This window comes from Cimex lectularius, unplaced genomic scaffold (assembly GCF_000648675.2).
Source record: "Cimex lectularius strain Harlan isolate CLEC.00 unplaced genomic scaffold, Clec_2.1 scaffold2, whole genome shotgun sequence".
NCBI lineage: Eukaryota > Metazoa > Arthropoda > Insecta > Hemiptera > Cimicidae > Cimex > Cimex lectularius.
The window spans coordinates 1,271,495-1,298,433 of record NW_019394219.1 but is presented as its reverse complement, the minus strand read 5'-3'; the positions used below and the strand labels follow the sequence as shown (position 1 = coordinate 1,298,433).

At 36.2% G+C, this 26,939-nt stretch overlaps 1 protein-coding gene across 2 annotated transcripts in view; it reads right to left on the bottom strand.

Moving 5' to 3' along the window:
• Nucleotides 1–26,939, bottom strand: part of LOC106668244 (formin-like protein CG32138) — a 134,204-nt gene that overhangs the window by 5,967 nt on the left and 101,298 nt on the right. For both annotated transcript variants that reach the window (XM_014396803.2, XM_014396812.2), the window contains exons 3-9: nt 15,792–15,878; nt 9,331–9,410; nt 9,136–9,275; nt 8,903–9,075; nt 8,749–8,825; nt 8,258–8,573; nt 4,317–4,433 (exon numbers count right to left, since the gene is read on the bottom strand). In XM_014396803.2, coding sequence (XP_014252289.1) covers nt 4,317–4,433; nt 8,258–8,573; nt 8,749–8,825; nt 8,903–9,075; nt 9,136–9,275; nt 9,331–9,410; nt 15,792–15,878 — 990 coding nt within the window. The remainder of the gene's footprint in view (nt 1–4,316; nt 4,434–8,257; nt 8,574–8,748; nt 8,826–8,902; nt 9,076–9,135; nt 9,276–9,330; nt 9,411–15,791; nt 15,879–26,939) is intronic.

The following is a 26,939-nucleotide window of genomic DNA, read 5'->3' as shown; positions in this document are numbered from 1 at the left end:
ATACTTAAAATGGTTTCCAGATTTATACCAAATCTCCAGAAAAGTTAATCAATCTTTCTATTTACCCACGTATATATTTAGTAGTCATAATGTCTGCATTAATTATTTTAATTAATTAACTTTTATCTAAGGTCGTGGTTGATACAAAAAAGTTAGTGTCACGAGTGGGATTTGAACCCATGTCCTGGCTCATATGCCGCATATCAAATTCATGATTGATCAAGTGGCTAGAGCAGCGGCACATTGCGCCGAAGTTCCCTCTCCTCTAACCACTTGAGCTATCATAAATTTGAACCACTCGGACACCAACTCCTCATTTCCTTTCTATTTAAATAGAAGGATTAGGGTTAACGCCACTTAATACCAAGAGGAAAATGCGTCAGTTCATAAAGAAAAAGTATCTTGAACAGTTCACTGTAAATCCTACAAATTTTTCTATCTCATGGCTTCAAAACCCATGTTTATTCACCCCATGCTTATTGGGTGAATTTTAGCTTGATACTAAGGCGGACAAAGCAGCTCGTAAAATTTACAGTGCATCGGCTGATGAAACAATAAGTGAGCGCACTGCCCAAAAATGTTTAAAAAGTACTCCACCAAACATTGTTGATGAATATTCAGTTTTTGCTTCAATGGGCAGGATCATTTGGTAACATATATGCTTCCTCTGGGGGATCACAATGTCTTTAGGCCTGGCACATAAGCCTTATCACACGTCTAGAGTTTCAAGTTAGGAGCGACTCACCTCCTAGAAGGTCATCCACAGAATATATCATACAGACAGGCCAACTTCTCCCGCTTGCCTCTTCTAAAGAGGTGGGTTAACAATTTGCACTTAACTGTGTGCTGCGTGTAAAGCCTGATAGGACTGAAATTCATCAGCCGTCTCCCAACGCACTCCCTAGATAGAGCCAACTCTATATCTCCCTGAGTATAGGGGGCCTCGCCAGCGTCGAATTACCAGATCTGCCCCGGTGCTGTTTCATTTAAAGTGGAATTTCTAACCATCCCCTAGAGGAACCTGCCTTTGGTAAAGGAAGCCCATAAGGGCACCACCGAACAACAGGCTCTTCTCTAAGTACTTGCCAGGAGCCTCACCACTAAGCCACTATGAGTCCATTCCCTTTTGGTGACATTCATGGATGACCTCCTGGTGTTACTTGTAAAAGATCCATTTTCTGTTGCAAGAGACAATCAGGAAAAAATTCTTTGTGCCGACAAAGCAATAAAAGGATAATGTGTGTACTGTTGGTTCATTTGTGAGGAACCCATTTGCTCAGCTTCCCACATCATAATCATAAACATTTTAGAGTCGCGAAGATATTGGAGACTCATCGCTCGACTGGTGGTTTCACATATGATCGGAGGACAATGTGGCAGATTTGGCGTCGTGCGGAACAGATCCGGGTAATTTTACAAGTCAGATGTCGTGGTGGACAGGTTGTATGAAGCAACCGAAAGAAGAGTGGCCTCTGAACAGTTGACTGGAAGGCGGACCTTACTTACTGGAAGTCAAGCCTCAAACTATTCTGTTGACCGCCAACGATGTAGGTACGATTGAGACCTTATTGGAGCGATTTTCGTCGTACTCGCAGATGCTTAGAGTTGTTTCATTGTGAAAATGCGAGCTGAAACAGAGCAACGGACCTCCGGCTTCTTGACACTAAGAGAAATCAACGAAACCCATCACGTATTGACGAGATCCGTGCGGCAGTATCACTTTCGAAAAAATTTGATAGAGTTAAAATCTCTAAATCCTTTTGTGGATTCTCAAGGTGCGGAGACGCTTAGCTAATGCACCCGTGAGCGAAGAAATGAAGCATCCAATACTACTGCCCAACAAATCTCACCTCTCTACGCTGTTGATCGACCATCTCCATAGGGTCCATGCTCACGCTGTTACTAGCATTACTGCGGCAAAGATTCTGGGTTCCCAACGCGCGACGGCTTGTCTGATGTTGTGTTCACCGCTGCATTCACTGCCACCGTCTGAGAATTGGACCCAGTGCGCCTCTCATGGGGGATTTGCCCATCTCACGTTTTGAACAAGGTAGAGCATTTCTGAATACGGGAGTAGATTTCGCCGGTCCATTCCAGATACAGGAATCTCTACGATGCAAAGCTACTCTGGGCAAAGTCTATATTTGTCTGTCTCGGAACTAAAGCCTAAAGCCGTGCATACTGAGGTGGTCTCGCAGTTATTGACTCCGGTATTTCTCCCATGCTTGGACCGATTTGTTGCTATAAGAGGGCTCCCGAGCAAGATGATGTCCGACAACGCGAAAATTTTTGTCGGAGCTAAACGTGAGCTGTCTCTCACTTTCTGTCACTCTGTCACCTTAAGTATGGTGGACCTCCAAGAATACGAGACAAGAAATCAACGTCCAGATTGTGAAGCGGAGCATCGAATGGAGCTTCATACCGCCATCAGCCTCTCACTTTGGAGGATTATGGGTGGCGGCGGTAAAATCATTGAAATATCACCCTCTCGCGGGTTTTGGACCATCAACCATTAACTTTTGAGGAGTTGTGCACCATGGCTATCAAGACTGAAACGATTATTCTACGTTGACACCTGGACATTTTTTAGTAGGCGACACCCTAGTATGATTGGACGGACCGCGCGCCACATATGTGACTCGATGGCAATTCCTGCAAAAATGCGTGGCAGATATTTGGAAAAAATGCCGTCTGGAGTATCTGACCACTCTACAGCAACGTACGAAATGACAACGGCAGACCGATAACATGGCTCTTGGAACGCTTGTTGTTATGCGGGATGCACAAGTACATCCGTCCTATTGCAACCCACGACATTCAGCTAAATATGCCGTTCGTTGTGGGTTCGAATCCCGCTCGTGACACTAGCTTTTTCATTTCAACCAATACCTTACATAAAGATTAATTAATTGAAAGAAGCTGTTTTGTCAATCGGACCACAAAATATAATGGATTTAATAGGTAAAACGAAGTATATCTTCACTAAAGCTCTCCGTGGCCAATTTCATTTGTCGTCAAGAATCAAATCCTGATTACACGACATTTCAAAAATGGCAAAAAGAAGGGCAAATTCGAAAGGTGGGTTGAGATGGGAAATTGGTGTCCGAGTGGATCGAAGTCACAACAGCTCAAGTGGTTAGAGCAACAGTGTATTTAGCCGAAGGCCGCTTGTGGTACTAGCTTTTTCATTCCAACCAAACCTTCATTCCAACCTTACATAAAGATTTATTTTTATTGTCACCTATCTTTCGTTGTACATATTAGTCACTTGAAAAATACATTTGTGTAATCCAAATTTGTACACATTGTTTGTTTTGTCTGTTATTGGCTCCTGGGGAAAACATTCATAGTCTCTGAGTAAACGAGTAAGGTGAAGGAAAGTACACCTTGGCATGAAATCAATCTGCAAAAATATGCATGCTTTCCTTCCTTTACTCAGTTAACGTAATACTCTTCCCTCAATTTATTGATATTCAAGTAAGGTCTTCAGACCATAGTTCCTCTTAATCCCTTCATTCCCAGAAGAAACTTTTAGGCCATGCATTCATTGCTCATCACCAAATGCAGCGCAAATTTTACGAGCTGTCTCGGCTTAGTACCAAGTGAAAATTCATATAATAAGGATGTACAAATTATGAGTTTTGAAGCCGCATGAAAGAAAATATTTTATAATTTACAAGGAACTGTTGAAGGCACTTTTTCTTGACAAACTGATACATTATCTTCTTAGTATAATGTGACTTGAATCTTATATGTAAATAGAAATCTTTCAATTAATTAAGGTTTTTAGTTGATATAAAAAAGTTAGTGTCACGAGCGGGATTCAAACCCACGACCTTCGGCTAGATACGTCGCTACTCTACCACTTGAGCTATCGAGACTTTGATTAACTCGGACACTAACTTCCTATCTCAACCCCACCTTTTGAATTTTCCCTCCTTTTTGCCATTTTTCGGAAGTAAATAGAAATGTTGATTAACAGTACTAAAACAATAACAAATGAAAATGCACCAACTTTTCTGGTTACCTGGTGCAAAATAAATTGATAGATTAATCCCCAAACTTTTTAAAAATATTATTAATATTATTACTATTGGGTTGTCCGGAAAATAATGCAGGATTTTAAGTTTTCATTAAAAAAAATCTATATAAAATATTCTGTTTACGTTTACAGGATTACTCATTTGTATGNAAATTATTTTGATTAAAGAACATTGCTTTAAAGTAACTAGTTTCTTTTTTTTTGTTTAATACCAAAATCCTGCATTATTTTCCGGACAACCCAATATTAGAAATAAGAAATTGTTTGTACATACATGTCCAAGTTCGTCCTCAAGGTCTGCAACCTTCTCCAAGGCGGTCGTCTTTGTCTCGCTGTCCTCCATGAGGGCTGCCACGTCGAATACATTGTCCAGGTATGCTGATATCTGGACCTGTTATAAAAAAAATTCATGAGAAACAAAACGGCAAAGCGGCATCGACGCCACATACCCAGAGTATGGCTAACAGGACTACCCATATTGAAAAACCGAGCAAGTCAACGATGCATCCACTTAAAATTTTAAAATTCCAACTCAGAAAACTCAGAGTATTGCACATTTACCACCAACGGATGTCAGTGGGCGATTGATCAATTCCATATTCCTCGATATTTTTTTCAAATTTTATCATGAACGTAATTTCCGCTAACTTAAGCATCGTGCACATTATTGAGCATCCCATTCCAATGTGGAATGGAATGAAATAAATTAACATATGAGAACAACAGCTGTTCAAACATTGAATTTTGTTTATTCTGACTCTCTAGCAATACGAATAGGAGCCATGATTAAAAGGCAACCAATTTAAAACCCATTATTGCTACTAACGCACTGGTCTCAATACGATGAAAGATAAAAGAGAAATTTTAAAAGAAAGACTCGATTTACGAAGTGTATTAGATTTTTGAACAGAATGTGAATAGATGGATTCTGTTTCGATCCTTACACATATGAACATGAGAACCATTCTGAGATCAAAATACTCTATGAATACATATTAAAGATGGATCCCATTACTAAAACTGTTTTCTTAAAAATGATCGTTAAGTTAGCCAATCAATAATATTTAAAATTCATTAGTTTATAACTTTACAAAAACAACTGCTAGATAAAATTAAATATAGGATGAGCCATACATTTTTTTTATTATATATTCAAAGCATACCATTGTGTTCTTTGGTTTGTTGCCATCTTGAGGCTAGGTATTTGAATCTTTTACTATACCACCCTTTGCGTTTTGAACGGAAGAATTCTGCAACTCCATTTTGAACTCATCCAGAGAATTAAGTTTTCTCTTGAAGATTATGGGGCTTCTCCAGTATATCCACTTTTCATTGCAAATAACTAATTCTTTTGATGAAATGAAGGTCATTTTTCAAAAGATGTTGACGAATTTCTACCAGGCGTCATGCCCGCCTCAATGGTCAACTCATGAGGAACCATTCTTAATGAGCGATTCACTTTCCCCAAGTTTTGCAGCCCACGATTAACGTCGATTGGGAAACTCCGAACTCGATCGCAAATTCGTGAGTTCTTTTCGCTAGGTCTGTCTTATAGCGTACTTTTGAACCTCGGGCATCATCGGCTGAAGGCTCCCTCCCAACAATGGAAGGGCTCGGTAGGTCTCTTCTTTGAGACAATGAAAGAAGCATACCTTTATGGCATATCCAGATCAAACAGAAAATCATTCTGTTTTTTTATTCAGAAATCGTGAGATGCGGTCAGGTGTGATGTAGGTTTCAGAAAAACATTTTCTTTATCGTGCCAACGTTCTCTAGGGAAGAAGATCTCAATAAAGATCGAAACGTTGGCACGATAAAGAAAATATTTTTCTGAAACCTACATCACACCTGACCGCATCTCACGATTTCTGAATAATTATCGATCAACTGTCACTAACCTCTACACATTCTGTTTTTTTTGTTTTTTTTTTATACCATTATGGCGATGAGCTTCTTCTTTTTATCGTTTGTCATTATTTTTCAAGTATATGCTTTTTTCAATAAATCTTTTTTCTTTTTTGTGGAGCGTGTGAAAAGATCCTTTTTTGGATGTTCTCTTCATTTTGTTTATTCAATTGCTTATCTGATTTACTTGAACTATTGGGTCATTACGCAACATTTACTTTGATTGAATTGGGTTCGAAGACTATCGGAAACGAATCACGTTTTAGCCTCAAGAGTCCCACAGACCTTCCTTCAGAGAATAATGATTATCATCAAAAACCCTCTTCTCTCTCCAGGCTTATGTCACTGGCTTCAAATTTCTTTGGAATCATCTGAACACCGTCTTTCAGAGATAGCTGCTCCTCTTCGAATTGCCACACCAAATGTATTGTTACAGCGGCAGAAAACTTACGTTTCCAACTAAGGAGTAATGTTACTGAAATTTCAAATTTTTCTGTCTTGTTATACATAGAGTAATAATACTGGCTAGCTCTCGCTGATTGGTTGAGGTTAAAACGCCGCGGATTGATGGAACCACGGGCAATCTCTCTTTAAGTATTCCTGAGATCGGAAGGACACGTTTGGTCACGAGAAATTTGAGGACTGGACTGTCAACTTTGATGCGCTACTTTTTTCAATCCTCTGTTTGTCGACTTTTGCACCATTAATTGTTTTCAAAGCTAGTGAACTTTTCGTTTTATTTGCTTTATGAAAGAGTTAGGCTTTTTGTTTGTTAAAAATGTGCTGAAGCACAGCAGATCCATAATTCCTTTTTTTTGTTTTGTCTTCATTTTAAATCAAACTTGTTTTAACAAATGTACTTAATAATTCAATTAATTAAGGTTTTAAGTTGAGATAAAAAAGTCAGTCACGAGCGGGATTCGAACCCACGACCTTCGGCTTGATACACCGCTACTCTACCACTTGAGCTATCGTGACTTCAATCCCCTCGGGCACCAACTTCCCATCTCAACCCCACCTTTTGAATTTTCCCTCCTTTTTGCCATTTTTCAAATGTCGTGTAATCGGATTGGATTCTCGGCGACAAATGAAATGGCCATGAAGGCTTTAGTGAAGTGTACTTCATTTTAATCAATTAAATTCACTATTTTTCGTGGTCCGTTTGACCAATTAATAACATTCAATTAATTAAGGTTTTATGTTGGTGCCCGAGGGGATCGAAGTCACGATAGCTCAAGTGGTAGAGTAGCGGCGTATCAAGCCGAAGGTCGTGGGTTCGAATCCCGCTCATGACACTGACTTTTTTATCTCAACTTAAAACCTTAATTAATTGAATGTTATTACTTGGTCAAGCAGACCACGAAAAACAGTGTACTTAATAATCTTTATTTCTGTTCCTTTGCCACTATTCTTTGGTCAGGGTAAGATTCATCAACAATTAACTTAATTAACTTTCAATTTTCTAGTATTTTGTCAATCGCACGGTATAGTGCATCATAGTTGTTTTCTGAGACAAAACTGAAGGCAAGATGATATTTTTCTACAGATCATTTAGTATATTTTACGGATTAAAGTGGTATCAAATCTAATTGGATTTGAAAAACAAATAAAGCCTTTAGTGCATTACAATTTCCAAGAAAATGACGGTCATTTTTTAAGACTCATTTTATTTTATTATATTTTATATAAAAAGGAACTGTACTGAATTTTTTGAGAAAAAAATGTTTGAATTATTTAAAATTAAAACTTAAAAAGAAGAAGATAAATGGTAATCTCATTATTTTGAGATAAAACAATATCTGTTAAAATAGTAATAAAAAGGTGGGAATGAAACTAAGAATGAACAGACCAAGACTAGAAGTTGTGTTAAACACAAGAATACACATGAACTAACATTTAAACAAAATAGCCAATACCTTAAACTTCTTCCAATAAGAGACCAAAGGTTTTAAAAATTGTTTCTTCTTTATTTCCTTCTGGCGTAGATCCAGGATAATACAAAATCCCTTTGTCATATTGAATTAGGAACAACGCGTAAACTCACAGCCAAGGCCAACTTGCAATAAAATGATAACCAATACAACTGGCATTGAAGGAACTCATATCCTCAGCACACATCCTTAATTTTTTCCTAGCCCCTGCAGCAGAATGAATGCCAATCCGAGGCTGGACTTTGATTCTTAATCTTAAATGTGATAATCTTTGTTTTGAGGCCATTAGTGTTTATATTCTTTCATCCTCAGTTGAAATCCAATCTTATCGGAAGTTAATAAATACAAAAGTAAACTGAAATTAAATGTAAATTTTTACCTGTAATTCTTCGCTTTCAGTGTACTTAAGTTTTTCGAGGTAAGTGTCGAGCCCCAGCTGTGTGAACTCGTACTGGAGATGGACCCTGTAGTTCATATCGTCGACCGAGTGAACGATGATGTTGATGAACTGCATACAGGCTACCATAAACTCGACGTGGAACACCTCGTAGTTCATGAAGTAGCCCATTAAGGTCTCGAACCTTCGCCTCTCCTGGCAGACCTCTTTGAAGTGGTCGAACGCCTCGAGGATGATCTCGTGGCCGCCTTTCACAAGGCAGATCGCCGCAAGTAATTCAAGCACAAGAGCTTTTGTCCTGAATAAACACAAAACTCGATTAATATATTTTTCCTTATTAAATTACAATTATCAGACAGATTTGATAAATAATTGATAAAAGCAACGATGTACTAAGTCGTGGTGTTCTATGTACATTTTTATGAGTTTGAATGCACTGAATTTGTAATAAAAATGAGCAAAAGATAAATCACCTTGGGCTTTTGTGTGTTAAACTCAGAGCGATTCCGTTGATACCATCTGTACTTTGTATAACAAGGCTGAAGCCATGCTGAAAAAATGATCAATGATCTTAAGCACTTAGAAAAAAAGAAAAATTATAAAGTCAACATCAATTTTGACTGTTACTTTATTATTCATGATTGCTCTGAGGCACATAATGCATATGTGGATGTCGTCCTTAGTATCACCCATCTTCAGCTTTGCAGCATGCTTCGACCTCCTCCTGAAATCATGAGAGTCGAAACCATTGGACACCCGGCCATTCAATTTACATCCGCTTATCACATTTGTCCCTGTGCCTAAAAATTGTTAAAATAATACAATCCCATGGACGAAATCTACACCACGCAGACACTCACTATTTACAGAAATATTGTCATCAGACTCAGTCTTGTTAATTGTCCTTGTCTCAGCCCTCATCATCATCAACCTGAAGCCTAGGTAGCTTATAAGGCAGTCGAGCCCATGGTGCTCGTCGTTCAGAAACTCTTTTACCCATCTGACAAATTACCCAATTAATAAATATAAAAGTTTTAAATTGTTGTCAAACTTACTCTATATGGTTGGTTCTCAGGGAAATTTCCAAATCCCTTAAGACCTGAGTGGAAGTCGAATCCCCCAACATTTTCCTTTTCTGAAATAAACAACAAACAATTAATAACGGTGTCAAATGCAAAAAAAGTCATTTTTGGTTAATTTTTTCCTTCAACCTCGAAATGAGGTTTACACCGCAGGAAATCCGATCTATTTTAGGTATCCAATTCCTACTTCAGCAGTTTCATCGAGAACAGAACAGCTCTTGTATCTTTTAATATTTTCTCCTGATCATCTATTATTTTTCAATCAAGCCTTTTTGTTGTTATTAATTTAAATTAAATGACAACAGTCTTTTCAAACACAAAATATAAATACCATTCATCATTAACGGGTAAACGTATTTATATCATATTTGAATAAATTATCGTTCTGTCATTTTTGTTAAATATGAATATTACATAAAATATAAAACAAAGATTCATCCTACCTCTTTATTAGTTAGCGTTATTTAATAATTATTGAATTACATTGAGTTCTAAAATGTTTGAGTGTGACAAGTCAAAATTATTACACTTAAGTAGATTTATTAGTATAATAATTGAAAAGTTCAAACACGAGAGGATAAATACAGAAATGCTGTATGAAAAGATACAGATAGAAAAATAAAGATCAAATCAATAGGTGGCTCTCAGAGGATTTGACTCGTAGAAATGTCATCCTCATATGATTACAAATAGGCAGATAAAAAAGTCAGTGTCACGAGCGGGATTCGAACCCACGACCTTGGCTAAATAAGCCGCTGCTCCATCACTTGAGCTACCGTGACTTCGATCCACTCGCACACTACTTTACGTAAAGATTAATTAATTGAAAAAAGTTATTCGAACAATCATATCACGAACTCTAATGGATTTAATCAGTAAAATGAAGTATAGCTTCACTACAGCTCTCCGTGGCCTTTTCATTTGTCGACGAGAATCGAATTCTGATTACGCGACATTTGAAAAATGGCAAAAAGGAGGGAAAATTCGAAAGGTACGTTGAGATGGGATTGTCCGAATGGATCGAAGCACGATAGCTCAAGTGGTAGAGCAGCGGCGTAATTAGCCGAAGGTCGTGGGTTCGAATCCCGCTCGTGATACACTTTTTTTTATCTCAACCAATACTTTACGTAAAGATTAATTAATTGAAAAAAAATTTAATTAATAATAATTAAAATTAAAATGAACGTATAACGTATATACGCCATATAGGCGGAGGTGGCCTTGATAAGAAATACATCAATTTACTACGTCTTTAAAGTTTTCCGCTCAGTTTTCCCCATTTATTGAAACAGGAACAGAATTACTGAGAAACTGGCTGTTACAATTCACCCAGAATCACGAAATATATTTTTGAACCAGGCGGAATCGGATGAGTTCCACTGTCATTATCGTACGACCAATTTTATCTTCATCCGAAACGATAGTTAAAACATAACACTTTTGCTTGTAAAAACGCGCAATAACAGCGATAGTACGTATCTGAATTTTGATATACGGTTTTGTTTTGTTTCAAAAGTTTAAATATTATTTATCAAAATTTTTTTTTCGGGACTTTATGCGGGCCAAGGAGCAATTTCGTTCAAATGTTTTATATTGGGAATGTATTTTTACAACTAGGCTGTACCAAAGCCTTTTGTTCTTTTTATTTTAAAAAAAATATTTTTCTCTTTATGACCTTGTTAATTGCACATTGCCCAAAATACAGTTACGAGGGTCTGAAAACTCCAAGGGCAACACAAAGATTGAGACTTTTTCTGTGCCGCAACGGAGCCAAAGCAACTCAAGTACGTCAGATACTACTACAGTATGGCATAAAATACCCTTAAGTGTGGGGGATGAAACGAGAGGCATGAAAATCACGAACCAAAAATGAAGAGCCGCTTGGAAATAACATTTGCAGTCTCTTCTATTAGTGGAAGAGCTTATCAATGGATGCACTTAATATTTTGATTTTGTTTGCAAATGCACTCTTTGTACACAAGGTGAGTGAAAATGACACGTTTTTCTATGACAGAAATACATCCCGTAAGGAATAGTTGCGGCCCCGCAGCAAATGAATTGTGTACTTCATATACAACCAGTATGCATACAGCCCCGCCCCCACGACGGTATGGACTTCTTTTTTATTGGCTCGTAAAATAATTCCGTAGCGTTTTTTCATACATAATGGTTCTGGAGAAGACACAAAGTAAACTCATCTCACAAAGAATAAACAGCGAGAATGGACGGACCCCGGTCGTTAATCACCGCTCGATCTATCTATGAAACTACGATTACCATAATTAACTTGGAAAAGATAGATTTGACACTTTCGAGAGGTAGTTTCTACACGTATTTTGCGATGAAATTTCATCCACCATTGTAAGCAGTTCCGACGGCCACGTTAACTCCCAAAATACAAATTTTAAGCAATAAGAATACAAATGTGGCGTTCAAAGTCGTGGCAAATAAAAACAACGTTTTTCTCGATTTGTCGCGGCGTACCTGCAGCCAAGGAAAAAGGCCGCAAGTCCATCGGAAAATGTCGCAGCCGAAACGCAAAAAAAATATACAGTAACCAATCTCAATGCTTTGTACATAATTTTGACCGCAACAGCCCCGGACAGGACCGACGTATTTTCAAGAGGGAGACTCGTTAATGGAAGGTTTAATAAAAACATTTGCAAATTTAAATAACATAAAGTTTTTTAAAAGTTATTTTATTTGTACTTTATACATATTTAGTACACAATACGTATTACAAATGTTATCAAAAAAGTTTTTTCACACAGTCACATCAATAACACAAATGCCAGCTCTGGACCCGGAGGACACATGCAATGACAAATAAGGCGACTGAGGGATGTGTAGAGAGGGCTCCAATGGATTGAGAGGTTAGTATGAAAAGTTTGGAATCGGGAATGGATCAGTTCGTTGACAAAAATAATGTTGATAGTGAGGTTTATGACAAAGTAAGGAGCGTGTGGTGTTTAGTGACCGAACTTCATGATTATTCGGAGGTCGTTAGATGAACTGACGGAAAACAAACACTTTGAGCTCTGAAGATGATTTCAATAAAGGTCGAAACCATGGCACGATAAAGAAAATGTTTTTCTAAAACCTACGTCACACCAGACCGCATCTCACGACCTCCAAATAATAGTAAGGAGCTTTGACGATTTGTCTGTGGACTTTGATTGGAAGGGTTGGACGCGCATGTTAGATGGCTTAGGGAGAACCAGACAGTTTCACTCCGTATGTCCAAAATGGTCGTAGTAAAATCTTATACATAAACTAACGTTTTTTCCCTTCGTCGGCTCTTTTCACCTCAAAGAAGCCGACTCCTTATACAAAAATGTCTTTCTATAACGACTTCCTTCCCCACCCCTTCAAAATCGAACGTATGTAAACATAAAACAATAATATCTTACTGGCACACTCAACACGACACGCAAGAATGTCACAATTACGCAGAAAAAAATATTTTTTGCATTGTATAAATTCACTTTTTCCACATCATACATGTATTTATTAAATTTAAACAATGTTTGTAAATCCAGGCCCTGAATCTCAATAAAGGTCGAAACGTGGCACGATAAAGAAAATGTTTTTCTGAAACTTACGTCACACCAGACCGCATTTCTCGATTTCTGAATAATCATCGACTAACGGTCACTACTCACCAAACACGTATACATAAAGTTTTGTTAGTTGTGTACACGGTAGAGACCCGTCTAGAAGTCTTCGTAGCTGTCCAAGTCTTCTGTTATGGTGTCTCTTAAATCTGGGGATTCCACGTCAATCTACTGTCTAGGTCTAGTCCTAAGTATTTAATGTAAGTCGATATGTCTTTGTTGATGTACAGTGGGGGGGGGCAAGACTTGTGATCATACACTGAGTATATTTTTCTTTGTCTTGTCCTCCATTTTTTGCACCAATCTTCGACAAGCTGGAGGTGTTCTTGGAGATTGGAACCACAAACTAAATTACGAAATTCAAAAATAATGAAGGGGTTTTACACTGTTCTGATCGAAACCAAATTTGAACCAGATTTCCCTTTGAAATATTTTTTTGCCAATATATCCCGAATAAAACAACAATAGGTAAATTTTAAAAAATCTTGGCCGATTTCTGAGTGTAGGTTGTACTTTTAAAAATGAATTTATTCACAATCCAGTGGATTTTTTGGCACGATTCTTTCTAGAAAGGAGAATTTTTAAATTTAAGATCATGATTCAAATTGTTGCAGATCCAGCAATTGATTGAACTGATGTTTGAACTGTGTTGATTGAACTGAAGTTTAATGGGAACTTTAACCATTACTAATCTTTAATTATGTCCTTCTCTACACTTCCCGTGTAATATCATAAGAAATAATTTTAGCATGGAAATGGGAACAGGTTTACATTTTCTCCAGGGGAATTGAATTTTCCAATATATCAAGGATATTCAGATCGCACGATTTACCTCAATGTTTATCTAAAAAAGGATGCAAATTAACCGTAAATATTTATGGCCCGACTCAAAGCAATCTCTTTGGTTCTAAATATTCACCGCATAACAAATATGTTATTTAAATATTTATCAGGAAGTCCCTCGGTCTTTCTGTACGGCCGCTCGGTAAGTCAGGCTTCTGAAGAAAGAAAAGGGCCTTTGAAGGGATTTGAGAGGGTCGGGACGAGGGCATACCGCCCTCGCTGACTCATACGCCCCCGAGACGAGGGAATCAAACTAGTCTAACACGTCGTTATTTTCCGACATGTCTAGGGGCTGCTTTATTGATTTATAGCGTCTGGGAAAACGTAAACCCTCCTGTTCAATAGTTTCATATAAAAGTTGGTATAACGACGACTTAAGACATTCTTTCCGAGCTTCAGAATGAATGCATTTTGGCCAGACGCAATACATTTTATCTAACAAAACTGAATACCAGTAACCCTTTATAGTTGCCACTTTGCTCTTTAATTAATTAAAGCAATAAACTTAATAGATTTATTATTAAGAGCGAAAAAATTAACGAAACGCTAAGCATTTCTTTGTCAGTTAAGATAATTGTCAAATTATATTTTGTAAGCATAGTTTTGGTTTGTGATTAACGACCGTGATCCGTCTATTCTCGCTTATTTGTTCTTTGCGGAAGACGTTTCCACTTCACTCCATCTGCAGTAACCATTAGGTACGAAGTAAGACCGATGACTGGCCGGAAAACATAGAAAGAAAGCACATGCCTACAGGATATAATGGTTGAATATATTTTTTACATATATTACTCATATTTATATAATGCGACATTATAGGGCAATAACAAGCGTGAGTAGACGGACCCAGTAAAGTGATCAAATGACCATCAGCTCCCCAGGTAGACCAACAATCACCACTACCTTTAATTTGCAATATTATTCGGATTGAACAAAATCTATAAATTGATTATGTGGAGATCGTAAGATGCGGTCTGGTGTGACGTACGTTTTATAAAAACATTTTCTTTATCGTGCCAACGTTTCGATCTTTATTGAGATCATCTTCAGGGCTCAAAGTGTCAAAGGGCTCAATAAAGATGAAACGTTGGCACGGTAAAGAAAATGTTTTTATAAAACCTACTTCACACCAGACCGCATTCACATCCCCAAATAATCATTAACTAACGAAACAAATAAACACTACACACAAAATCTATAAAATTAAGATATGAATCTAAAACAAAAATGTTCGGAAAAAAAGTGGATTTCCAGATATCAATCAACTTCGATTCTACTCTGATTTGGGATATTATTTGGGTATGCGGTCCTGATGGAAGAAACATGACGGACCACATGCCCAAAATATACCAAACCAGAAGAAAATAGGAGGAATACGGATCGATCTAAACTGTAATGTACTAAAAATCTTTTACATTAACTCTTAAATTTATAATAAATGCTTATTTTTCTAGAAGACAATGTAGGAAAAGATTACTCGGAGATCGTGTGACGTAGGTTTTAGAAAAACATTTTCTTTATCGTGCCACGTTTCGATCTTTATTGAGATCATCTTCAGGGCAGGGCCTGGGATTTATAAACATTGTTTAAATTTTACAAATACATGCAGGATGTGAAAAAATGAATTATTCAATGCTACATTAAAAATAAATAAATGAATAAATAAAATGAATTTATACAATGCTAAAAAATTTTAAATTAAAAGATCTAAAATTTTCTAGCATTGTATAAAATTATTTTATTTATCTATTTATTTTTTAAATCTAAAATTGTATAAAGCCATTTTTTTCATCCCAGGCCCTGAAGATGATCTCAATAAAGATCGAAACGTTGGCACGATAAAGAAAATTTTTTTTCTAAAACCACATCTCACAATCTCCGACTAATCATTGACTAACGGTCACTAAACACCACACACGAAGAAAAGGTGCTCACCTTGTCACAATTATAACTTCAAATAAATATAGTTCAACTTACTTTGGCACTCCGAGAAGCTTTTGGGTCCAAGTAAGTCTTCAGCTTTTTCAAGTAGAGGCCAGGGGGGTCCTTCGCCTGCACCCTTTCCTATAAAAGAAGAAATTCAAATTTAAAAACAAACATCGCAAGTACAAAGAGAATAAGTAATCGCATGCATGTAGGCCGTCTTTAATTAATGTAAATAGTAGGACAGGCCTTGGCCGAGTTCGAGTCTCCTTTGTCCCCGCGGAAGAAACGCCCGTTGAAAATAAAGGGTTGAAAAAGGAAACGTTTATTCTCGGCCGGCTTTACAAATAGTCCTCGGCTCCCCGGATGAACAAATAGAGAGAAAAAACTAAACCAAACAGCAGTATCGAGCCAACTGGTCGTTATCGCGGGACCGTAAATTGTTATTTTCAAGATAACCGCTTGTCTTCACGAATATTACCATGTGTTAAACTTGAAAAAGCCCTTGATCCTTCGAGGGGTGTGAATAGTTGAAAAGGTGGACGGCTTAGAAGTTTAGCCGAGATAAGACGGAAGTCGTAATGAATAGGTGAAAAACCTTATATATCTCGAAATGTTATAAAACCCAACACGCCTTTAAAAAACCTAGTAATAAAATTAATTCTAACAATTCCGATTAATCCTCAATGCTATAAAACGCGTACTCTACATACAAACTTTCTCTATGTCCCTTAATTTGTTGTCTTTTACTTTTTCTCTCGCAAGTTTTCAATCCCGCCACCCTTTCTCTAACAATTCAAAACAATATAGTAATACTTATGATTAAACATGTGCCCATACTGTAGTAAGTTATAACAATGCAACACAAAATGGCAGCACTGGAATACATGCCAGACAGACTAATATCAATTCCACTAACCAAAGACTAGTAGAATCGAATTAAAAATAATATAAATCACAGCACAACACAAACACAACCAACAAAATAATGAACAAAGTACGTGCACAAAAACAAAACAACATCGGGAAAGAAATATACAAACTAACTAACACATTCAACAATTAGGCATAGAAATAGCATTGAAAATTTCAAATACAATAGGAAAATTTCTAAGACAAAACATCGACAAGACCAACCCTCTAGGGCAAAAAAAGAAAGGAATATACACACTAACGTGTGAATGAGGAAACAAATACATCTGACAGGTAGGACGAAAAATAAGGCAAGGAACGCATCAACTCGTTTAGGGACTTAGTGACATCGTCGAAAATGGAATTAACCCACCTAATCAAAACAATCGACAAACAAACAAGTATGAAACTACTACCCAACGTACAAAAAGACGAAAAATGAACATACTCCAAAATTTAGAAATGCACTAAAAGTTAAAAAATCATACATTTATGTTTATTTATCTTCCATACCTATACAGAGTATTACACTATAGATTAAAAATAAACAAAAATTCATTATATTTCGTGGTCCGATTGGCCAAATAACTTATTTCAATTAATTAACCTTGATGTAAGTTATTGGTTGAAATGAAAAAGCTAGTGTCACGAGCGGGATTCGAACCCACGACCTTCGGCTCAATACGCCGCTGATCTGCACTTGATGAGCTATCGTGACTTCGATCCAATCGGAAAATATTCGAATCCCGCTCGTGATACTAGATTTTTTATTTCAACCAATACCTTACATAAAGATTAATTAATTGAAAGAAGCTGTTTTGTCAATCGGTCCACGAAATATAATGGATTTAATAGGTAAAACGAAGTATAGCTTCACTAAAGCTCTCCGTGGCCATTTCATTTGTCGCCGAGAATCAAATCCTGATTGCACGTCATTTGAAAAATTGCAAAAAGGAGGGAAAAATTTAAAAAGGTGAGGTTGAGATGGGAAGTTGGTGTCTGAGTGGTTCGAAGCCACGATAGCTCAATTGGTAGAGCAAGGGCGTATTTAGCCGAAGGTCGTGGGTTCGAATCCCGCTCGTGGTACTAGCTTTTTCATTCCAACCAAAACCTTACATAAATACAGAAAATGCTGAAACGTGTTGAGTGAGTTAATTGGTTTTTTAATTGTTTTCTTTGATGAAACAATAACTTTGAGTAAAGACAATTATTTTTCTTAAAAGTATGGTTTTTAAGTTGAGAAGATCGCGCCCGGGCAGATGGTTTTGTCAACGACGGATGTTACATAGACGAATTCTTAGGTGAGCCCGCTCTACCACCCACGATGGTCTAAGATCGACTGCGATGTAGAGACGATCGTTTTATTGCTCTTACCGCCACTTAACGTCTTCCTTGATAGACTGTCAACTCTAAACGGTCCGTCATGTAAGAGTGAGGTAGCAGAAGGCTTCGTGAGTCTCTAGACGTCCGCATCAGTTTTCTATTACTGGAGAGGTATTGAGTAGAAAGAGCTATTCGCAACTCAGCATCTCGCTTGGACATTTGAACAATGGCGGCTGTTCTCTTCATAGATGAGTGCCGGTATGGTTTGTGGCAATCAAATTACCGGGACCGTGTGTGCAGTAGACGTGGAGAACGCTTTGTTTTATGTGCCATGAGTCACAGACTTTTCAAAGACAGTCAGTTACGGTACTCTTTGACTGAACAAGTACATCGAGGAAGTCCTTCGGGAAGCTGTGGTCCTATTCGCTCCATTTAATTGGGACAACTTTGTTAATGCATGGTAATGCTCGACCGCATATGGTTATAGGGCTTTACTCTGGGACATGGGACATGATAAAGGGACGTGTTAGACATCCTCCTCCAACGAGAGTTGAAGAACAAGACGCTCTTTTTGAAGAATGATATTCTGTTTCACAAGACGAAGTCACATCGTTTATTTACTCGATGCCTAGGAGACTTAAGGCCATCCGCGAGACCAGAGGAGGCGTATTTTTTATTATTTTTAAATATTTTTTTTCGAGGGTGTTTCGCAACAGCCTAGGACAAATCAACCCTCGGGGTGCCGGTGTTTGATTTGATAAACTAAATCTATTTTCTCCATAAACGCACAACCGAATATTTATATTTTATATCTAGAATTATTCTCCAACCAATCATAAGTAAACAGCTATTTATAGTTTAAAACCCAATTTAGTTAATTTTACAAGATATGTTGTATCAACGACAAATATACGATTAAAAACTTATTTTTATAACTTTGCAAACTCCAAAGTTCTATACTTTGAAGCTTGCAACCTTCAACTTGTAGAAAAAATGCCTGCGAAGCCAAAGAGGATGGACAGATGTAAAAACTATTCAAGTCACACAAATCTCCCTAGGAAATTTCCAGTTTTGACTTAACTGTTAATATTTTTATTCTATGAAATATGCCAGATGCATACATAATACAAAATACAAAAATAAAGAAATAAAAGTGCTCACTTTTAAACGTATATTTACAGTTTTATAGTTATAGAAAAGTGCTTTTTTTATTTCTTTTGCTTTTGCACCACTGTAGATAACGTTAAAGTTATCATCTGGCATATTTCATAGATACCACGGACGACAGTTTTAGAATAAAAATATTAACAGTTAAGTCATAACTGGAAATTTCCGAGGGAGATTTGTGTGACTTGAATAGTTTTTACATCTGTCCGCCCTCTTTGGCTTCGCAGGCATTTTGAAAAATAAATAGTTGGCGGTTACTAACCCTTCATTTTTTGTTAAGTTTGCGTTTTATCCCATTATTAATTTCTATCCCGAGTGCGTGCACTGCAATTTTTTATCCGTTAATTAGTTTGTCAGAAGTTTTCCCTTGCATATTTGCTTATGTAGTTTAATCTTAAATTAAACGTCATTCTCAATTAGATGGGCTCGTACTGGAACTTATTTGACGATACTGAAAACAGAAAAACAAAAGTAAAATATAGACTGGAGGTTATAGTCGTCTTGTATATTTACAGCACTTTTGCCACCCTAAAGCACCTAGTCTTTCTGGCTTTTACCTGTTCTAATTATTTTAATAACAATTTTTATCCCGTGATTACAATCTAGTTATATAAATATGTCTGGGTTTTTCTAAATATATCGTTTTATGTACACGTAAGAAGTTCAGTAATCCTTAGCGGCCGTTGAAGCAGGAGTTCCCCAGGGCTCCGTGCTGTGTGCCACACTATTTAACAGACATCAAATCACCTTGAGAATTCTCTCAAACACCAGCCGTACAACTGTTCAAGAACCTACACTTAATATCTTACAAGTATTTATTGCTAACAATATATTTTATTAACAATATATAATAGTTTTGCGTTATTCATGTGAAACATTTTGTGCTAAAAGTTTGAGGTTTTTGTTCTTTTTCCTCGAAGTGTTCTAAAGGAAAAGAGCTTCATGAACCTAACAATATTTATGTGTTTAAAATGTATTGACCATTTTATTTACTCACGAATAATATGGATCTCGGTATGGTCCGGATGAAAAAACCAATTCAATTGTTATCTGCCAACCATTCGACCTATTTTAAGGCCATCATAAGGGCAAAACAATCTTAAAAATGTCTACACATTGACATAATTAAGTTTTTAAATTGTGTGGTGATTAGGTATGTTTATTGGACCGTTAGTCGATGATTATTCGGAAATCGTGAGATGCGGTCTGGTGTGCTGTGGGTTTCACAAAAACATTTTCTTTATCGTGCCAACGTTTCGATCTTTATTGAGATCATCTTCAGGGCCTCAATAAAGATCGAAACGTTCGCACGATAAAGAAAATGTTTTTCTGAAACCTATATCACACCAGACAGCATCTCACGATTTCCGAATAATTTTTAAATTGTTTTTAATTTTTTTGATAGTCGTTGGCAATGTTGGAGCTGAGTCGGTCGTCAAAGCAATTTGAAACCTTCTGCTCAAAATTTAATTATGTCATTTTGTAGATATCTCTAAGATTTTTTTGCCCTGACGATGACGTTACATTAGGTCGGAAGCTTGATAGCAATTTTTTTTTTACATCTAGAGCATACCGAGATCCAGATTATTCGTTAATATTTACGAATCATAATGGTATAATTCTTAATTATTACTTTAAAGTAGCATGATTATGAAAAAATGAAAATTTCTTATTGGTCAAAAATTAAACCTGTCTAAAGTACAAAGGTAAAATAAAGAATGCAACAATCTATTTTAATTTTTAAAAACAAAAATGAAAATATGAAGCTGAACATAAGAGGCACATAAACCTCATCGTCAAATCTATAAATATCTTATTACTGTTACATTACTATCTTTCAAACGTCATGCGACAATCTTATCAAGGGATGCTTCATCCCTATCGACGGACGAAAGGTTAAAACATGACAAAACAAGAAGCTAAGTCATGGATCATAACTGTAATAACTAAATCTTATCAGTTTGATCATTCATTATCTATGGTGTTCACCCATTCTTGCTCATCGCCCATTTCACCAGCGGAGTTTTCCGTAAAATTTTGGACCGTTTGGGTCACCGATATTTCCATTTTATTATAAAAAAAATGTCTGTATAATTGATAAAATTAGTCTTTTATGAATGAAGTTTTTTTTAACGAATGCAGTTATTAATAAAAATTACACGACAACAGTCTAACCGTACGACTCAATGAGTGTTGAATTAATCAGATTTGTTCAGAGGTCGTAACAGAGTATTAATGATACTTTTGATCCCGTTAAACATAAAATATAAAGTAATACAAGGAATACAACAGTGGAAATACTTCAAATATATTTTTCGAGACTTCTTGAGTAGTTTCTGCACGTTGTTCAGCATTGCCAAATAGAGAAAGGGTGACAGGTTCTATTGCAAAATTTCTCCATTCTCGTGTTAAGTTGACTGTTATCAGCAATAGTAAAGAAAAAAATATTTTTATTCTTTCGTCAAGAAGATAAAAAGAGAAAATGGTTGTATGATAAAAAATTTACGGGCGAATGGTTTTTGGCAAGTGGACGCTGGCAGGTTTCAGTTCTTCATATGAGCTATGAGGTTTAAGGAATCCAACACTGTAAAGTAAAACATTTGCATCGTGTTATTTGAATAAAATGAATTAGTGTTTAGTGTTTAGTGACCGTTAGTCAATGATTATTCGGAGATCGTGAGATGCGGTCTGGTGACATAGGGTTTAGAAAAACATTTTCTTTATCGTGCCAACGTTTCGATCTTTATTGAGATCATCTTCAGTACCTGGGATTTTTAAATATTGTTTAAATTTTACAAATACATGTAGGATGTGAAAAAAATGAATTTATGCAATGTAAGAAAAATTTTGGATTAAAAAAATGAATTTATACAATGTTAGAAAATTTTTGGATTAAAAAAATGAATTTATACAATGCTAGAAAATTTTAGATAAAAAAAATGAATTTATACAATACTATAAAATTTTTGGATTAAAAAAAATTGCTATAATTGTATAAATTCATTTTTTTACTCTAAAATTTTCTAGCATTGTATAAATTCATTTTTTTAATCCAAAAATTTGCTAGAATTGTATAAATTCATTTTTTTAATCCAAAAATTTTCTAGTATTGTATCAATCCATTTTTTTTAATCCAAAAATTTTCTAGCATTGTATAAAATCTTTTTTTTTAATCTAAAATTTTCTAATATTGTATAAATTCATTCTTTTACTCTAAAATTTTCTAGCATGGTATAAATTCATTTTTTTAATCCAAAAATTTGCTAGAATTGCATAAATTCATTTTTTTATCTAAAATTTTCTAACGTATAAATTCATTTTTTTTTAATCTAAAATTTTCTAGCATTGTATAAATTCATTTTTTTATTCCAAAAATTTTCTAGTATTGTATAAATTCATTTTTTTAATCTAAAATTTTCTAGCATTGTATAAATTCATTTTTTCCACATCCTACATGTATTTGTAAAATTTAAACAATGTTTATAAATGCCAGGACCTGAAGATGATCTCAATAAAGATCGAAACATTGGCAGAAAATGTTTTTCTAAAACCTATGTCCAAACCAGAGCCCATCTCACGACCTCCAAATAAAAATGTATTAAGTAGTAGAGGAATAACAAGACTTAAGACGACTTAAGAATGATGATGTTGGATGGAACGGCGAAAGTGGCTTTTGGCAAGTGGCCGACCTCCAAGAATGAGAACACAATTACAATCAGATGATCAGGAGTGATAATAGGACTTCGTCTGCTTTTCTAATTATCTGCAAAACTAAGTTCGTCTGCGTCATTCTTTGAGGCGAAAGGGGCAGCGTTTTATAACCCACTTAGAACAATGAACTTGATCGCGTAATTTAAGAACAAGGCCCAAACGATTTAGTGCCATCGGCCCGGAGGGATATTGAGATTGACAATATCCGCTGCAGCGCGTCCGGCCTGTCATTGTCTCCTTCCGCGATGGCGACTGATGCAGCTAATCGATGGTCGGAATGTCGCGGGACTGGAAGAGGCGATGGACATGTGGCTGAAATGCCGTCATGTTTATTTTTCGCCATATCTCAGGGTGGGGTCGTGCCGAGACGACCTCGTCGCAATACGAGCCGGAATGAACGATCTGAAAGTCAAAAGCGGTGGCCTGGGTTGCCCGGTGCCAGTGGTTTTCGTTGGACCACCGCCAAGCGTAATTGCGCCACGTTTTACATAAATTAAGATAACAAAGAAAAATCCACCGGTCTGCTTAAACCGTTCTTCGATAACCTAGTAAATTATCCAATCACGTCAAAATGGTTATTTTTAAAAAACCTTTTCTGTAATAACTAAAAAATGTTGAAATCTGGAGCCTAGAGCTATTGATGATTTTTCCTAATCTTAATTACATTTATAGCACAGTAGACCTTACCACTAAGTAAATAAAATGCTAACTTGAAGTAGGGTTCTTGCAACAGAGAAAAAAAATTATTTACTTCCCTACACATTCAAGCACAGTACCATTTTAACATTTCTCCCGATCATTCGAGAGGAAATATTGATAATATTAATCCATTTTTGTTTAGTGGTCTAATTGATCATATTAATTATTTCAATTAATTATTCTTTTTATGTAAGGTCTTGGTTGAGATGAAAAAGTTAGTGTCATAAACAGGATTCGAACCCACGACCTTCGGCTCAATACACCGTCGCTCTAACCACTTGAAGTCACGTAGCTCAAACGGTTAGAGCAGCGGCGTATTGAGCCGAAGGTCGTGGGTTCGAATCCTACTCGTGACACTAACTTTTTTATCTCAAGCAAGACCTTACATAAAAAGAATAATTAATTGAAATTGATAATATTAACGACCGGCTTTAATATAAACCTACTTTATTAAGTTAATTTCATACTTGATCAATGGGCGAACAACTCAAGTATATCAAATATATCATTTTGGGCGTATTAATGTACGTAATAGTTTTGTTGACAAAAGCTATGGAGGTTAAACAGATAGTTTTTTGATTTACTGATTTAAGCTCAAATCCGCGTTTATGCATGTACAGAGTTGAGCCTAATACTTCTCGCAGTCCACCGGCAATTCCAGTTTTTATACTTACAATAAATTACCGGTAGGCCTCCAGAAACACCGATTCCGCGTGTTGGAAGTCAAAGGGCAGTCCTCAGTCTTATCCGTCCACCCACCAAGTTGGGCCCCGAGTGCTGTCTACAGCGAGGTCAATTCAGCACCTAAAGCATTCAGTTCCTAGAGTGAGAATACACTCTCACTCACTCTTAAATACATTCTTTCCCATTTGGACTTATGGAACAGAACCGTGGGGCTCGGCCAACATCCAACGAATCCAATCCTCTCAATCCAAAGTTTTCCTCAAAGCTCCCTTCTATGTCACCGATCAAATGATCGATATAGACCTTAAAATCCCATTTGTGTATGATCTTATCCGAACACGTTTCCTCAATTTCCACTCTAGACTATCCCTCCACCCTAACCCTTTAGCCCAAATTCTTTCCTCAACGTCCCACCCCTTTAACCCTCCCTGCCTTCTAAAACGACGATGGCCTCGTGACCTATGACCCTTTTTTTCGGGCCACAGTACACCCTGTGAGCAGGGAGTTTATTCTCCCTGCTCCCATTGTGATTACAGGAATTTACGATCAATAGATTGCATTTTTGAGAATTAACAGTCTTAATATCTTTAAATTTATTGCACTTTGTTTATCACGTCATAGTTTGTTAATGTCAATTGAGCCTCTCAACACTATAGTTTTAATGAGGCATGTCCTTTCTCGGTCGAACATCCAGCAACTGAATATAATGTGTTCCCATGTTCGTGTACCCCCATTACATGGGCATGTCGCATCATCAATTATGCCAAATCGGTGAGATATGACCGGTGCTTTCCATGACCTGACAATGCCGTGGTATCTAAGGTCGGGAAGTATTTCCTTGTTTCATATCCATTTGAGGTTTTTCTCCAATCCTGCTCCCATATTTGTAGTTCCTTTTCCATGTTCTTCTTAATATAAGAAAAGGGGAATCGCGCTGAATACAATTCCGCATCGCTTTCTGCTTCCTTTGCTAGTTGGTCCGCTCGTCGTTTCCCTGATGTCCTGCGTGAGTCTTTATCTATCTTAAATGTATCCAGTGTCCTTTTGTATCCCTTATATTAACCAGCGTTGTTCTTATTTCTTCGGCAAAGGTGTTGTGATTTCGACGGTTGCTCAGGATATCTAAAGACACCTTACTATCTATCTGTTCTTAGGGCTATCCTTAGGCTGATTGCTTCTCTGATGCTCAGTTAATCCGCTTGATTATTTGAGCACCATGGTGCCAGCTTTAATTTTTCTTCTTTAATAATTTTGTTTGCTTTCTTGTCAATGACTGTGAAGGCTCATCTCACTTTATCTTCTATGCACCTTCCATCGGTGAAAATTTGGATATCAGGATTATTAATGATGACCCTCCTATGATCCTCGCAACTAAATAAAAGAAGGTTAGCACAGTTTCTCTCCCCACTGCCTCCTAGTCTGACAGATCTATAAGATTTGTATATCGTTAACTAAACTATTGTATTTGTTCGATGTGTACTTATTTTGTACAAATAGCAATAACTAAAATAAATATAAAAGTAAATAAATGAAGGAAATCGTTGTTTTACATATAGATTTAAGGACGGCAACAGTTATGAACATTATCATAGAATACTGACCATATTAATTTAAAGTGCGTGGCCGACTTGATGATCATTTGGAGGTCGTGAGATGCGGTCTGGTGTGACGTAGGTTTTAGAAAAACATTTTCTTTATCGTGCCAACGTTTCGATCTTTAAGGAGATCATCTTCAGAGCCTGGGATGTATAAACATTGTTTCAATTTTACAAATACATGTAGGATGTGGAAAAATGAATTTATACAATGCTAGAAAATTTTAGATAAAAAAAATGAGTTTATACAATTCTAGCAAATTTTTGGATTAAAAAAATGAATTTATACAATGCTAGAAAATTTTAGATAAAAAAAATGAATTTATACAATGCTAGAAAATTTTAGATAAAAAAAATGAATTTATACAATGCTAGAAAATTTTAGATAAAAAAAATGAATTTATACAATTCTAGCAAATTTTTGGATTTAAAAAAATGAATTTATACAATGCTCAAAAATTTTAGAGTAAAAAAATTAATTTATACAATATTAGAAAATTTTAAATAAAAAAAATGAATTTATATAATGCTAGAAAATTTTTGGATAAAAAAAATGAATTTATACAATGCTAGAAAATTTTAGATTAAAAATGTAGATGTGTCATTCTTGTCATAATAAATTACATTGATAGTACACTCTCAACACGACAGACAAGAATGACACATCTACATGGAAAACAAACACTTTACACCCTGAAGATGATCTCAACAAAAATTGAAACGTGTGGTGATTAGTGACCGTTAGTCGATGATTATTCAGAAATTGTGATATGCGGTCTGGTGTGATGAAGGTTTCAGAAAAACATTTTCTTTATCATGCCAACGTTTCGATCATTATTGAGATCATCTTCAGGGCCTGGGATTTACAAACATTGTTTACATTTAACAAAATTATGTAGGATGTGGAAGAAAGTGAATTTATACAATGCAAAAAAATATTTTTTATATTCAATCAAAGTATTTCTACTCACACAAAGTGTTTGTTTTCTGCGTAAGTGTGCCAGTCTTGCGTGTCGTGTTGATGTTGTGATATAAACATTTTGAGTGAGTAGAAATACTTTGATTAAATATAAAAAATACTTTTTTGCATTGTATAAATTCACCTTTTCCA